Source organism: the organism of the source record quoted next, unplaced genomic scaffold (genome assembly GCF_019419815.1).
Source record: "Pyrus x bretschneideri cultivar Hongxiangsu unplaced genomic scaffold, Pyrus_bretschneideri_v1 Contig41, whole genome shotgun sequence".
Lineage (NCBI taxonomy): Eukaryota > Viridiplantae > Streptophyta > Magnoliopsida > Rosales > Rosaceae > Pyrus > Pyrus x bretschneideri.
In genome coordinates, this window is record NW_025999735.1 from 3,488,850 (window position 1) to 3,504,184 (window position 15,335).

A 15,335-nucleotide genomic window follows, 5' to 3' on the forward strand; every position below is an offset into this window, starting at 1 on the left:
TTTTTTTTTTCTCGGCATGCTAACCCTCTGATCTTTGGTTGCTGTCAGGGCGTCGCATCTTGCGTTTTCAGTCACCGTCGTATTCTTAGCAAAAAATAGAAGATTTGAAGAGAAGAGGGAGTCTAGGAGAGACAAAACATTCAGAGTGCAAACCTTGAATACATCAAAAGGAGGAGGAAATTTACAGAGCAAAAGCAAAATAGAAGATGAAGTGAGAGAAGAGAAAGAGGAAACTGCTGAAAACCCCTAAATAATGGCCTTCCGCTTTCCAATGCGTCAAACATGCACTACACTCTTATCATTAAATTTTCTTTTTTTTTTTTTACACTATTTTATGTCTAATATAGGATTGGGGTCTTGGATGATGTGAGCGGGATTGTGGTGGAGGGGTCACCACGTGGTTTAAAAAAAAACATTGAATACAAATTTATTCAAAATATCTTATATTATTTTATTCTTAAAAATTAGATTGTTTTGTTTTGGAAATCCCAAATAGAGACGGAGAATTTTTGTGACTTAAGTTTCCATCTTTTTAAGACCGCAGTCACCACACCAAATTATGTACTTAAAACTCTAATAGATTTGGATCCTCTCCTGAGCAGAAGAGATGGAGTCTCTTAATCCAAACATACGGACATTTGGATTTTGATCTAACGACTACAAACAGGGGACTCCTCTAAAAGTTATAACAATTGTAGCCGTTGGATCAAAATTCATCGGCTCGTGTGTTTGGGTCAAGATGATCCGTCTCCCTTGCTCAGGAGAGGATCCAAATCCAAATCTAACATCACATATACTTTTTTTTTTTTTTTCAAATAACATATTTTTCATGTTTGCTTTTCTATTATAATAAATTTATAATAATTTACTTAAATCCGCCTAGCCCATCTAGGCGCTAGGCCCCAGTCTACTTCCTGACTAGTGCCTATTGTCTTTTAGAACCTTGGTAATTCAACTTCATTATCGAAAGGATTGTGTTAGAGGGTTAAATCTATGTTAAGTTCCTTTTTATGCTTGGTTTATATTTTCTTTATGTTGATGCCAAGGGAAAACCACAAATTGATCAAACTGTATTCAAGTCAGTTGGCAATTCTCATGTAAATGTAAAGACAGAAAGTGAGACAAATTAGCTTGGAAAGTAAAGTATTACAAGCAATGAAATGTAAAGGCAAGTTAACTATTTAATCAACAAAATAATAACTTGCATGAAAGTTAATAACTTGAAGATAAATGATATATACAAGCAATCAGGTAAGATTTAAACCTATTCAGGGAAGACTGATCCCCAGTTAGGGAAGTTCTTGCAAGTACATGATGTGTTTGAGAAAGGAAATTCAATACAAGAAATCGATAATACAAGGAAGGTAGCAAAGCTATAAATATAAAGAGTGTTTGAACTACAAAAAGAATATATGAAAGGTAAGCTTACAGAGCTTTGAAGTCTTTTTGTATGCTGCGCTGAGTTTCCCTTCTACTGCCTTTTATAGAACCGCTTCTTTCTTCTAGAGTACCTTTCTCTTTCAATTCATTCCCTGATCCAAGTGGCTAATGTTATTGCTTCAGAGGATGAGTTTTTACTTGGATATCGAGCTTTTATCCCCTTGAAACTACGAGCTTACCACTGGAAAGTACTTTTCCTCTAAAATTCAATTGAGCAATGTTCCTTATGTGTGTAAGAGAGTTTTTGCCGCCCACAATTGCCACGTCATAAAGTACTTTTAAATTATGGATCGTGCATTTTTCATTTATTCTATAACAAAATACCCATCAGTCTTTCATAGTGATTTCAGCATGTTAAGCCTTAGACAATCTATTTTAAGTCTAAAGAAAAATGATAGAATTTTATTAGAACCATAGGAGGAATTGAAAGAATATTTTGGCAAAATTAAGATTATTTGAGCAACATACACAAAGCTATTAACAATTAAAAGGCGGAAGCATATTCATATGCACCCAAAACAAATCTTAACCATAAGTTCAAAGCCTAGTTGTGTGGTGAACCATGACTCAACACAAGAAAGAGTTGAGAATTCATTATATCTTTGTTTATTCATCTTTGCATAGACGAAAGGTAATCACCCAAGAGAGAGCCTTCATTCATTTGCCCCTTGACACCCTGGATTTGGATGAGGAATAGAATCTCCAAAGTTCCCAAAAGATGGTACCTCTAATTTCTCCACACTATAGATAGATGTAAAGAGAAGACAAGTAAGCAAGGGAGGGGAAAATGCTAGTGTTCTTCTCCTTTGGTGGCTGACCTCTTAGAGAGGTGAGGGTTGTTTCTCATTTTCTCTCACAAAACCATAAATGAGCAAAGTTAGAGCAACTCTACCATGGGCAATTGCCCTATTGATGGGCAATGAAATCCATTGCCTCCAACTCCCCCCCCTCCCCTAAACAAACACTTCATCCCAGTTAGGCAATTGGGCTCAAGGCAAGCCTAAGGAAGAAGTTAAGCAAAAATCCGAGGGTTGAGCGCCTGAGTGAATGTATTATTATTATTATTTGTGCTTCATGCACGTGGACAACAAGCACACTTGGGGGTGCGTCTTTGACAATGTTTCAAAAGGTAGCGCCCGTGTGACAGCCCACTCAGTTACTGTTACCTTGGAGCAGCGTGGGTACTTCTAAGCTGTTGAATTTCCAACGGCTATATTTTCTGGGCCGTTGGATTTCCAAAAGTCAAAAAAATTTCAAATCTCCCCTAACAGCCAAATGATGTGGCGCAATCTGGACCGTTTGATTTTCATATCAATAGTCCACGTTTTTGGCTTTAAAAATTAAAAAAAATAAATCAGAAATGATACTGCTGGGCCACATTGCCACATGTCACAATCTGGACGATTGGATTTCAATTTTTTTGTAATCCAATGCTCCTGATTAATTAAGTTAATAAAAATTAAAAAATATATATTAAACATTAATTAAAAACTTTAAGAAATTCAATTTTTTTTCTTCTATAAATACCTTACCATTATCTTCCAAACAATGTTTGGCTACTAAAAAATGAGTTGGAACTCTTACTTAAAATTCTTCATGTTCGAATAACAGAGCTTTGTACTTATGATAAAAAACGTTCATATTATAAATCACACTGTAAAGATCATTTCTGTAAAAAATGAACTAAACTAAGGTCGTTTAGTTAATCTGTTGTAGCAAATACATAGACGGTTCGTAATGCTTTTACCAATTTCGTTCATTTGTTTTTATACAGTTCAATGATTAAACGACCTTAGTTGTAATTGATTTTTTACAAAGGAAATCTTTATAGAGTGATTTATAATATGAACAATTTTGATTATAAAAAACAGAGTTTCACCTTACACATGGCGTGATGAGATCGGTTAAAAATCATAATCTAAAATTAAAAATAAAATTATTTTTTATTATTTTATAAAATAAAAAATACTAATATTTAAGGGGATTGAGTTGCAGGCAATTACTATTCATTTATAAGGATTGAGTTGCCTATGCCCAAAGGGGCCTTACTACACTAGAATTGCTTTTATAACTCCTCTATAGTCCCTCGTACTGAACCAACAAAAATAAAAATCCTAAGCTCTCTCTCTAGTCTTTATGGCCGGCCTCTGAATTAGTGGGCTTTTGTGTCCTTTGTGATCTAAGTTGTCACACAACTTAACTTAATGACCTTGACAGTTCGAAGCCCATTGGGCCTTGAAGTCCAAAACTAACTCAAGATCTGTTATGAACTTACTCATATGATTAATTAACTTATTAATTAATCCTAATAATAAACCAAGAAACAAAGAAATAATGAAATAGTGACACAACACTCCAAGAAAGAAAGAAAGAAAGAAATAGGGAAGTTTTAAAACTTTGACACTACAGGCAAGATTAACTCAGCAAAGTGAGGCAAGATTAGCGTATCTAAAGGCTAGATTGCTTCATCAAGAGTGGTATTCATTCCCTCAAACAAGTGGCAACTTAAGCAAAATAACATTGTTTAAGAGAAAAAAGATTGAGAAAATGCTTTCAATTGTGCAGTTTTTCGTATCATAACAGATTGACAGACTACATGCCTTCATGTTGGTCATGAATTGGTCTCAATCCCGTACACAACTCAAAGTGTTTTGAGCCACTACATCACATCACAACAAAATCTTGGGATTAATTTATCATCTGTATTTCACTAGCTGGCATCAAAGTCCAGGTACATTCTATAGGCATTTCGATCCGAAGAGTAGTAACCTTGTATGAGGTTGTCAACTTTGAAACCGAATTTCTTGTAAAGATTCACAGCAGGAGCTCTCAAGGGATCAACGTGAAGTGTTATGCGCTGGACATTTCTTGTTCTACATTTCTGAATGGCTGCTGTCAGTAGTGCTTCTCCGTAGCCTTGCTTCCGACAAGTATCCTTCACTATGAAAACCAAACATCCACATGCGTACAGGAAATCACTATTTGGTGAATATGAGATCAAGGAAAAAATTAGCACTCTAAAGCTTTAAACAATGGCGCATATACGAAATTTCCCAGAAATTCAATAAAAAAAGAACCAAAAAGATAAAATTCCAAATAGTAGCATTTGTGCATTGAGCTTATTTTTAAAGTCTCAATGGGTACTTTCATCAAACACCTAACGAGCATGTCTACACTTCCCGCAAACCGAAACCATATCGAGTATCTGAAATCCCCTTACCATGCATTTCTAACTTGGGAGTTGAATCTAGTGATCTAAAAAACTGGCCCAAACTTGCAATTTGATACTTGACTAATTGGTTTCATGGTTTCTCCCAAAAAATCGAACTGACATGGATGAAAAGTTGAAGAAAAAAGAAGGGATTTGAAACCTGCGAGCTTTGTGATGGAAGCGTACAGGGAAGAAGGCCAAGAGTACATGACATAGCCTGCAACTTCTTCACCATCTACTTGTTGTTCCCTGTAATATAGAAGCCCGCTGTTTTTCTTTCTCAGTTCTTCGTCAAAGCTTCGGGCAAGGGATTCGTGTTTCGGGAAAATCTTCCGCTCTAGCTTCACTATTTCTTCCACTATCGTCGCCCAGTTGGGAGAGTTTCTCTGAAGCTCCACGATGGCCCCTGTAGCTGCCGCCATTAAGCAAGAATATGGGAGGAGTTTGAGGTTTTGTTTTTCTTTATTTCGGTATATATGACTCTGTTTTAAGAAGCAATTCTCCCTACACGACCAAATACCGTCATTCTTTCCTACAAACGTTATAATCTGAGCCGTTTATTATTTTTTTCATCATTTAACAATCATCTTTAAAATAATTCATTTACACATCATCGCCAACGGAAAGGGTCTCCAAATCAAACTAATTTCCAAAAGTTGATCTTTAAATGATAAAGAGAATAAACAATTTGGATTATGACGGTTTGTATAATGAAATGATATTACGTTGTCATGTGAAAGATTACTCAGTATTATACGGACATGCTTAAAATGTGGCATTGTGGTGCTCATTTTGTTAATCAGGGAAAAATTTGTACTGTTAGATCAGGGGTGAGCCTGTAATTGTGAACAACTTAATCAAAGTTAGTGATTGTGTAGACAAGTCTGCAGTCCTACCAGCTAATAGTCTTGAACATCCCTGTTGGTTGGACAGGCACTCTAGATACCTAAAGGGAGACTCCAAAGAGTCAATTTCTTGCTACCATTGGGTTGGGTATGACTTGGTGGCCAGACATTTCATGGGCTTGAAGCACCTTTGATATGTTGAGGCCCAAAGGCCTAATACTCATAGGGCAGACACTAGCCACGGTCCATCATGGAGGAAATGCAGACATCACGTTACCTGGAGTGGTTTGTGGTCTGCTCACGACATCTAGGGTAAAAACGTCATAAAAAGCATATAGCTCACGTGTTTTTCTCTTATTGGATGTGGTTAATTTATGTCTCTACTACCACCTACTGATGAATTAACATCGAACGGTGAGTGATCATAATTTTTTTGGACTATCTTATATACAAAGCCAACAAGTCCAATGAATAGTGTTTTTTGGTGTCACAAGCTTTACCAAAAATAATTGGACAGAAATGCCCCTCAAACAAAAAACTTCAAAAACAGTCTAAAATAAAGCATCAAATGTGGCAAGAGTATTTTCGGCATTTTAACAATGTTTTTTTAATAATTAATTTTTTTTGTACAGTTATTTATATATATATATATATAATTAATACATCACAATAGGCTAGTAATAATGTGATCAATCAGTTGTTCATTAAATATTATTTTCTCTATTTTTTGAATACGTTCAAAACATCTTCAAAGGCGTGTGATGCCGGTTATTAAAAAAATTATTTGCACGTGGATAATAATATGATTAAATTAGTTGTCAAATGATTGTTTTTTAACAAACGATATTATTTACACTAAAGGAGATGAAGATGGGCTTAACCTCATAATGGGGTATAGAAGAACGGGTATAGGAGAACGAAAAGCCTCTCTTTATCTTTTTAATATATACTTTTTATTTGTGTTATTCCTCGCCACTAGAACATTGCCAACTCGAGAGAAGTTATTTGCAAGAAACCAAAAAACTTTTGCTAAGAACAGGGACGGAGCCGAAAACATTTTCTAAGTGTGGGCAACATTTTAAGTTTTAACAATTGAATAACAATTGAGCCCAGACTCTGTTTGTACTGTATTGGTGTTGAATGAAATATATAAGCTCCATTGCCTCTCAAAAAAGGGGTTATATATGCATAATATTAAAATTGAACCTCGATCTAAATACTGAATGGAAAATGCCCCACAGAACATTTCATTTACTATATATCGTTGTGTAAAAAGCACTCACAAAAAATGTCAGATTCAAAAGAAGCATTTCAAATTTGACACCACGTAATATGTTTAATTCCTTCTTCGACCTCTTAAGTTTCTTGATTCCATCCACTATGTATATATTTTCTATATACATATGAGTAAGGTTCCAATAACATATAACAGTAGCTGCTGCATCAAAGTTGGATCATCCTGCAGGTGAGTTTCTCCTACCAACTGCGTACACATTTTTTATTGAAATTTCTGTTCTATATAGGGTTCTTTAGAGATCCCCCCTCCTCTCTGTCTTCGAAATTTTAAATCATCTAAATAAAACCCAAAAATAAAATAAGATGTCATGTAGACAAATAAGTGCGTTATTATTTTAAATATTTACAGCTTATGGTACAAAACCCTAATTATGTCAAACAAATCTAATTACTCAACCTAATTAACAAATCTCTGTCGCAATTTAGAATTTGAGAAACTTTAATAGATTTATAAATCTATGAATTTTTATGGAGTTTAATTGATTTATAAAAATTCCATATAAAAATTTAATTCAATTCCCTCAAAATCTCATGGGGAGAGATGAGATTTGTGGATGCTTAAAATACACTACGAAATCTCTCCAATTCCCTCTAATTCCTCGACTTTCTCAAATTCTTTAAAATCAATTTCTAATTGAATACACCTAGAATGTTATGAACTTCTTTAAAATCCTAATTGAATACACTCGAATTTCTAAATATTTTAATAAATCATCTTAAAATTCTAATTAAATAAACTTTGAATTTAAAAGAATCACTTAAAATCCTGATTAAATACTTCTAGATTCATTAAAATAATTAAAATCTCTCAAAATTCCAATTGAATACACCCCTAAATGTGGCATCTATGTGACTATTATAATTTAGTGACATCTGTCCACCCAACTTCCTTAAGTTTATTTATTAAAAAACAAAAAAAAAAAAGATGAATTTCGAGGGGTAAACACATATTTTCATCTTTTATTATGGTCTAAAATTTCTGTAAGCTTCCAATACTAAATTCGGTAATTCAGCTAAAGTATTGACATTATTTGTAATTTTTGTTCTTGTTAATATATAATACTAAAGTAGGTGAGTCGTGTTTGGAGTTGAAAAGAGTTGACGATGACAGACTCAGCTGGTGAGAGCAATGCAACCGGTGACCACTCCATAATTCAAGTGATAGAGGAGGGGGAGAGATCTGAGAGAGAAATAAGTCATGTGGGTATCCAAACTTTGAGCGGAAACGAAGAAATTGAAGACGAAAGTTTTGCATCCGAGACCAAAACAGAGCTTCCCGAGGAACTTGCTAAACTAAATCCTACTTGCATATTTAGAGTCCCTAAGAAACTTGTCAGGGACAATGAAGATGTTTTTGTCCCACAAGTGGTTTCGATAGGGCCGTATCACCACGGAAGAAAAAATTTGCAAGCCATGGAACAAGTTAAGCAATGGTATTTGCAAGGCCTCCTGGATCGCAAACCAACTCCAGACACCAGTTTGTTTGGTGAAGTTGGTCAAAGAAATTAGAAGCAGAGAAGAGTTCCTTCGTAGCTGCTATGACGAAAAGCTTGATCATCTGAATGGTTGCTTTATTATACAATTCCTCCGCATGGATAATGTGTATGAACGTCCTGTTAATGATCCTATTTTCAATGCGCCAGGGATGTATTCGGCTGTTAAAAAGGACTCGTTGCTGCTTGAAAACCAGCTTCCGTGGAAAGTTGTCCACCATTTATTCATCCTCACATCAAAACAACCAGATGTTTATCTGCATCAATTTAATCTTTGCTTATCTTGGAGCTTTTGTACCTTGATTACGTCTGAACCCACGGAGACGAGGGAAATCAGACATTATCTTGACCATGCAAGAGATTGTCCTGTTGGATCATCACAGTCGAGTGTAGAGAGACGGCAGGAGGATCATTGGGCTCCTATTCCCCCATTGACACATCTTGAGGAAATTGGAGTCAAATTTCAACGTGCATCCAATGAGAAAGCTCCGTTGGACATAACCTTCGACTGCATCAATGGAGTGATGGAAAGATTTAGACTCTCTCATTCACAAAAAAGATTATAATCACCGAGTTGAGCAAGGAGGACATTGTTTCTTTGTTCAACAGGCTTTGCAATGACACTGAACGCATCTCCTTCTTTTACTCTGACCTCGCCCTATCTGTGGATATATATTATCAAGATCGTTGGCTAAGGCGTTGGCTTGCAGGGATCAAAAGGAATTATCTATACAATCCATCATCAATCTGGTCAGCTTCAAATGCGGTCATCATTATCCTCATTCTTACCGTCACGCAGACCGTATATAGTGTTCTCGCATACTACAAGTGGCAGTAACCTTCCAATCGGTCAATGTTCGCCCAAGGCCCAAAAAATAAAGGGGGTCTTTGAAATGGGTCCAAAGTAACTAAAAATTGGACCTATTTCAAAAGTCAAAAGTCACTAAAAATTGGACCTATTTCAAAAGGTAGTCTATAAAATTGGACCTATTTCAAATTTTCCCAAAAAAATTAAACTATACTTGCCTGACTGCATGCTAAGTTATGAAATAATCAAATTCTTTTAAGTTTGTATTTATTTGCTTATTTTCTGTATAAAATAAAGCAGCGATGTCATTGATTATTATGTGTGACAATAATACACAGTTTGGAACCATCTTGCCATTTATTTTCTATATAAAATAAAGCAGTGATGTAATTAATTATTATGTGTGACAGTAATACACTGTTTGGAACCATCTTGCCATTTATTGTTTTCAACTTTTGGATAATTTGTAAAACTATTTGGTAGTCTTTTTATGACCATTCGACACTTCATTTTTTGGGAAATTTATATAGTTTGATAATTAGTAATACTGTAAGGACAAAATTAGTTCTTACCCGATAAATTGGGTGTCAATAAAAGTGCATGTGCAATTTCAAAAGGATAAGACTACAAAACCCTAGAGCAAGTTAGGAAGAAAATCTCTGCAGTCTGTGCTTTCCATGCTGCAGACTCTGGATCATGTTGGAGCAATATTAGAAAATATGAAAAATAACAATATAATTCCAATGATAATAATCATAAAGAAATTCACGACATCAATTATATATGAGATTAATATAAACAACTAGAGAAAAAGTTAGAATAACTGACAAACTTGGAGATTGAGACTTGCATAAATGCAATGTCCTAAAGATAGAATTTCGCCCATACTCTTGTGCTTGTAGTTCGGTAGGCGTCCATCTCCCAGGATTCAACAATCTATAATCCGAAGTCAAAGCACTTCAATCTTCGAACTCTGGCGAACTTTATATATTCCGTACTCTCAAGACACGACTCGGAATTTGACTCACAAAACATGAGAGAAACAAAGTGGGGAAACCCTATTTCTCAAGAGTAAAAATTAACTCTAATTTTCTATCCTTAATACCAATGGTTTCATGGGTTTAAATAGAATCCAATTTCTACTTATTAAAGAGATGTAACTTTTCATCTATAAGTATACTTCACTTATCAGGAAATACACCTAAACAACATAACCTTTCCAAGAAATTGGTTAACAATATTTTTCATTCAATTATTAAAATTATATATTACAATATATAATTTCCAACAGATCATCGACAAATGATTGTGTTTATTCTTCCTAGTAATTTCTAAGCAGTAGATTCGAAGATAATGTAAAGAATAAAAAAAATTATGAAGGGTCATTACTTGGCAGGAGTTGGCGTGGTTTCTGAATGTTGCTCACCCTCTGGTTCAGCAGGAGCCTCTGGTTTTGATGAGCCAGGAGTACAATTCACCGTAACATCTTTGGCAGGTGAAACAGATGCGCTTGCAGCTGCAGTTTCAGCCGCAGTTGGTGAATTAATTTTTTTCATTCTTCACATCCTTTCTTTCCTTTGCATCCTTTCCTCCTTCCATGGCATCCTTTCCTCCCTCTGCATCTTTTGCATCCTTTTCATCCTTTGTATCCTTTCCATCTTTTCCTCCCTTTGCTTCCTTGCCATCTTTGGCAGGTGGAGGTGGCATCATGTGTGGCAGAGGCTTCTGTTTCAGCTTCAGGAAAATCTATTGCATCCTTTGAAAGATCAGTCGGTCCTACAAGCTAAAACATTCCAGTAATTATACCCCCAACATTTGTGGATGCATTGGAAGGTAAGGTCTTGGATTATAACCCTCTTTTCTTAGTTCTAGAAGAACACTGTTGAGCAATGAACATATCTGAGTAGACTCTGGGTGACTCCCATCTGCTGCAACAAAAATATAAGTGTTGTTGTTTACCTCAATCCATCTGTACCCAGGAACCTTTTGAACTTCTCTGTTTTTCATCAGAGTTCGAACCTTAAGCACACTCCTCCATTTTCCAGCATCAGCAAGTATATTTGATAAGAGTATATTATAGCCAGAATTTAGAGGTGCCAATTCAAAAAGATATCTTGATACCTCTTCTGGGGAGAATGGCATGCTCTTTATTGTTTCAAATGCTTCATGTAAACGTCCAGCACGCCCTAACAGATCTACCATGCAAGCATAATGCGCCAACCTAACTGGGATCCCATATTCCACAATCATGGAACGGAAGTAGAGAATTCCATCATCAACTGCGCCTGCATAACCACAAGCAGATAATACACCAAGAAAGGTGACATGATCAGGCAAGATCCCATTACCCAACATTTCATGAAATAGAACAAGAGATTCCTTAAGGCGACCGTGATTCCCATAAGCAGAAATGATGCTGTTCCACGAAACTTCATTTTTCTCTTCCAGCATGTCAAACACATGGCGGGCAACATCTAAGTTTCCACATTTGGATACATGTCTATCAGTGCACTCTCAGCAAACAGGTCAGAGCTAAATGCACTTCTAATCATGAAACTATGGATCTCTTTCCCGTAATGAAGTGCTGGTAAATTTGCACATGCAGAAAGCGCAGCTGAAATGCTTACACAGTCATGTTTGGCACCTCCCATCCCCATTTGACGAAATAGATCAACCGTCTCTTCTGGTTTGCCATTCTGGGAATAGCTTGTTATCATCGAGTTCCAACAAACAGCATCCCTTTCAGTCAGTCTTTGAAAAACTCGATGAGCAAGATCGAGCCCTCCAGATTTTGCATACATGTCTGTAAGGGCACTACCCACATAACACCTTCCATCAAACCCATGCTTGAGGACGTTACCGTGCACTTCCTTGCCGAATTTCAGAGCAGCCAAACCAGCACAAGCTGGTAAAACACTTGCCACTGTTAAGAGTTTTTGGTCTCAGTTTCTGTGTTAAGTAACCATCTAAAAATTTCCAATGCATCACTATTCATCGCATTGAGAACAAACCCCAAAATCATAGCTGTGCACATGACAACATCCGTTCTGGTGCTTTGTTTGAAAATTTTGCGTGCCATCTCCACATTCCGAACGCTTGAAGTATACATCAATAAGTGCACTTTGCAAAAACACATCCAAAGACACACAGTGCCCTACAATGGAAACGTGAATTTCCTTACCTTGCTTGATGCTACCTTGTTCAGCAACCGAAGGTAAAAAACTTGCAAATGTGATTGAATCAGGTTTGACACTTGTAGATATCATGTCTTGAAACAAACGTGAAGCCTCAAGCATAAACCCACTTTGTATATAACCAGGTATCATCCCATTCCATGTCACTAAATCAGTTCGAGGCATCATATCAAACAACTTGCGGGCATCAGAGAAGTACTGGCATTTAGAATACATCGTTAACAATGTATTAACCACTGGAGAATCCGACTCCAACCCACAAGCAACAACGAGCATGTGAAGTTGAGTACCAAAACCAATCATAGCTTCTGAAGCACAAACGGACAAAATCCAAGCTGAAGATTATATTTTAATTATTTTAATATTTTCTGTGGAATTTTTGTGGCCGTCCACACCCCACTTAACTATTTTTTCCCCCTCTTCCCTGTGTCTCCTCTCCCACAGTCCGGGGGGAACTCTCTCGAACTCCCTCGTCTCTCTTTCCTGCTAACTCTAATCTCACCTCTCTCTTTCTCCCTTTCACACTGTGCACAAAAGGTGCACAAATTTTCCGACCACCACCACCCAAACCAAGAGCACCATGAGCTTCGCCTCTTCCTCACAAGCCTAGAACACCCAATCTCACCTCGAACTTCCTTTCAGATAGTGGGGATCGAAACTTAAACGGGCCGCCACTTTTCTAACCATTTTCCTTTCAAACCACGGCGAGTTAGATGTTGAGAGGGATACCATTCTATTCGTCTCGCTCTGAGGTATGATTTTTGTTATTGAATCACCTAATTTCGTTGAGAAATGAGAAAGTTATAATCGTTCAAACTTTTCCCCATTTTCAGCGAGTTCCGTGGCTTTCAGGCATTTTTCCAAGCAAACCACGGCGAATCAACCGCCGAGAAGGGTATCAATTTGTTCATCTCATTCTGAGGTATGATTTTCGTATTTGAATCACTGAATTTCGTTGAGTATTGACAAAGTTATACGATTTAAAGATTATGCAGCAACTCGACCAAACTGAGTTTTGCGACGAGTTTTCCAAATTTCGGCAACAACAATATTCCTGGAATATTTTATGGAATTTCTATATTCCTTGCAGTGACTTTTTTGGGTTTTGACCGGGACTCATTCTGAACTAATTACGATTCCCCGAATCCATTTTTGACATCTGTTTAGAGAAATTTGGAAATTTTAATGTAGTTCAGCTGGAATTTTAATTTTTGTTCTTGTTAATATATAATACTAAAGTAGGTGAGTTACGTTTGGAGTTGGAAAGAGTTGACGATGACAAACTCAGCTGGTGAGAGCAATGCAAACGGTGACCACTCTACAATTCAAGTAAGAGAGGACGGAGAGAGATCTGAGAGAGAAATAAGTCATGCGGGTAACCAAATTTTGAGCGGAAACGAAGAAAATGAAGACTCTGTAATACAAGTTAGAGAGGGCGGAGAGAGATCTGAGGGAGAAACAAGTCATGCGGGTAACCAAACTTTGAGCGGAAACGAAGAAGATGAAGACGAAAGTTTTGCGTCCCAGATCAAAACAGAGCTTTCCGTGAAACGTCCTGAACTAAGTCCTACTTGCATATTTAGGGTCCCTAAGAAACTTGTCAGGGACAATGAAAATGTTTTTGTCCCACAAATGGTTTCAATCGGGCCTTATCACCACGGAAATAAAAAGTTGCAACACATGGAACAAATTAAGCAATGGTATTTGCAAGGCCTCCTCGACCGCAAACCAACTCCAGAAACCAGTTTGGTGAAGTTGGTCAAAGAAATTAGAAGCAGAGAAGAGTTTCTTCGTAGCTGCTATGACGAAAAGCTTGATCTGAATAGCTATGAGTTGGTGAAAATGATGGTGGTCGATGGTTGCTTTATTATACGGTTCCTCCGCATGGATAATGCGTTTGAAGATCCTGGTATTGATGATCCTGTTTTCAGTGTGCCGGGTGTGTATTCGGCAGTTAAAAAGGACTTGTTGCTGCTTGAAAACCAGCTTCCGTGGAAAGTTGTCGACTGTTTATTCAACCTCACAGCAAAACCAGGAGATCCTTCTCTACATAAATTTAATATTAGCATGTCTCGGCTCTCATATTTCTTCATTAGGCCTCATCCCACGGAAACGAGGGAAATCAGACATTTTCTTGACCAACTAAGAGATTTGCTTGTTGGATCATCACCGTTGAGTACAGACCATCATGATTATTGGACTCCTATTCCCCCAGTGACACATCTTGAGGAAATTGGAGTCAAATTTCTTGTATCCGATGAGAAAGTTCCGTTGAACATGACCTTCGACAGGGAAAACGGAGTGATGGAAATTCCACGTACGATAATTGAAGTCCAGACAGAATCTGTCTACAGAAACCTCATAGCCTACGAACAGTGTTCAGCGAGGCACCATGAATGTCGCATTTTGTCTTATGCCATGATCTTCAACCACCTTATCAAGTCTACCAAAGATTTAGACTCTCTCATTCACAAACAAATTATATACACCGAGTTGAGCAAGGAGGACACTGTTAGTTTGTTCAACAGGCTTTGCAATGACACTGAACGCATCTCCTTCTTTTACTCTCAACTCACCTGGCAAGTGAATGAATATTATGAAAAACGTTGGCTAAGGCATTGGCTTGCAAGGATCAAGAACGATTATCTATACAATCCATCATCAATCTGGTCACTTTCAAATGCAATCATCATTGTTCTCATTCTTACTGCCACGCAAACCGTATATAGTGTTCTTGCCTACTACAAGCAGAAGTCGTAACCTTCCAATCGGTCAATGTTCGCCCAAGGGCCTAAAAATGAACAAGACTTTCCTAACTGCAGGCAAAGTTATGAAATAATCACCCTTTTGAGTTTGTATATATTTGCTTATTTTCTATATAAAATAAAGCAGTGATGCAATTGATTATTTTTATGTGTGAAAGTACTACACAATTTGGAACTATCTGGCCATATATTGTTTTCAACTTTTGGATAATTTGTAAAACTATTTGGTATTCTTTTTATGATCATTCAACACTTCATTTTTTGGGAAATTTATGTAGTTTGA

At 36.8% G+C, this 15,335-nt stretch overlaps 2 protein-coding genes and 2 pseudogenes across 5 annotated transcripts; 2 read left to right on the forward strand and 2 right to left on the reverse strand.

The window, feature by feature from the left end:
* Positions 1–3,979: 3,979 nt before the first annotated feature.
* LOC103948519 (putative [ribosomal protein S18]-alanine N-acetyltransferase) lies at positions 3,980–5,179 on the reverse strand. The gene is made up of 2 exons (XM_009359559.3): positions 4,812–5,179; positions 3,980–4,380 (listed from the first exon to the last, which is right to left on the reverse strand). Exons 1-2 carry the CDS (start codon positions 5,071–5,073, stop codon positions 4,151–4,153), a joined length of 492 nt encoding a protein of 163 aa, XP_009357834.1. The 5' UTR covers positions 5,074–5,179; the 3' UTR covers positions 3,980–4,150.
* Positions 5,180–7,896: 2,717 nt separating this feature from the next.
* On the forward strand, positions 7,897–9,123 carry LOC125469275 (annotated as a pseudogene).
* A 1,276-nt stretch (positions 9,124–10,399) lies between these two features.
* Positions 10,400–13,437, reverse strand: LOC103948570 (annotated as a pseudogene).
* Positions 12,619–15,252, forward strand: LOC103948521 (UPF0481 protein At3g47200-like). 4 transcript variants are annotated; one of them, XM_048566373.1, is made up of 3 exons: positions 12,619–13,039; positions 13,121–13,209; positions 13,527–15,252. In XM_048566373.1, the coding sequence occupies exon 3, from the start codon at positions 13,563–13,565 to the stop codon at positions 15,045–15,047; it is 1,485 nt and encodes a 494-aa protein (XP_048422330.1). In that variant the 5' UTR covers positions 12,619–13,039; positions 13,121–13,209; positions 13,527–13,562; the 3' UTR covers positions 15,048–15,252. The 4 variants fall into 4 exon arrangements, with proteins under 4 accessions (XP_048422330.1, XP_048422331.1, XP_048422332.1 ...); XM_048566374.1 differs by having other exon boundaries at positions 13,530–15,252; XM_048566375.1 differs by having other exon boundaries at positions 13,140–13,209.
* Positions 15,253–15,335: the final 83 nt, after the last annotated feature.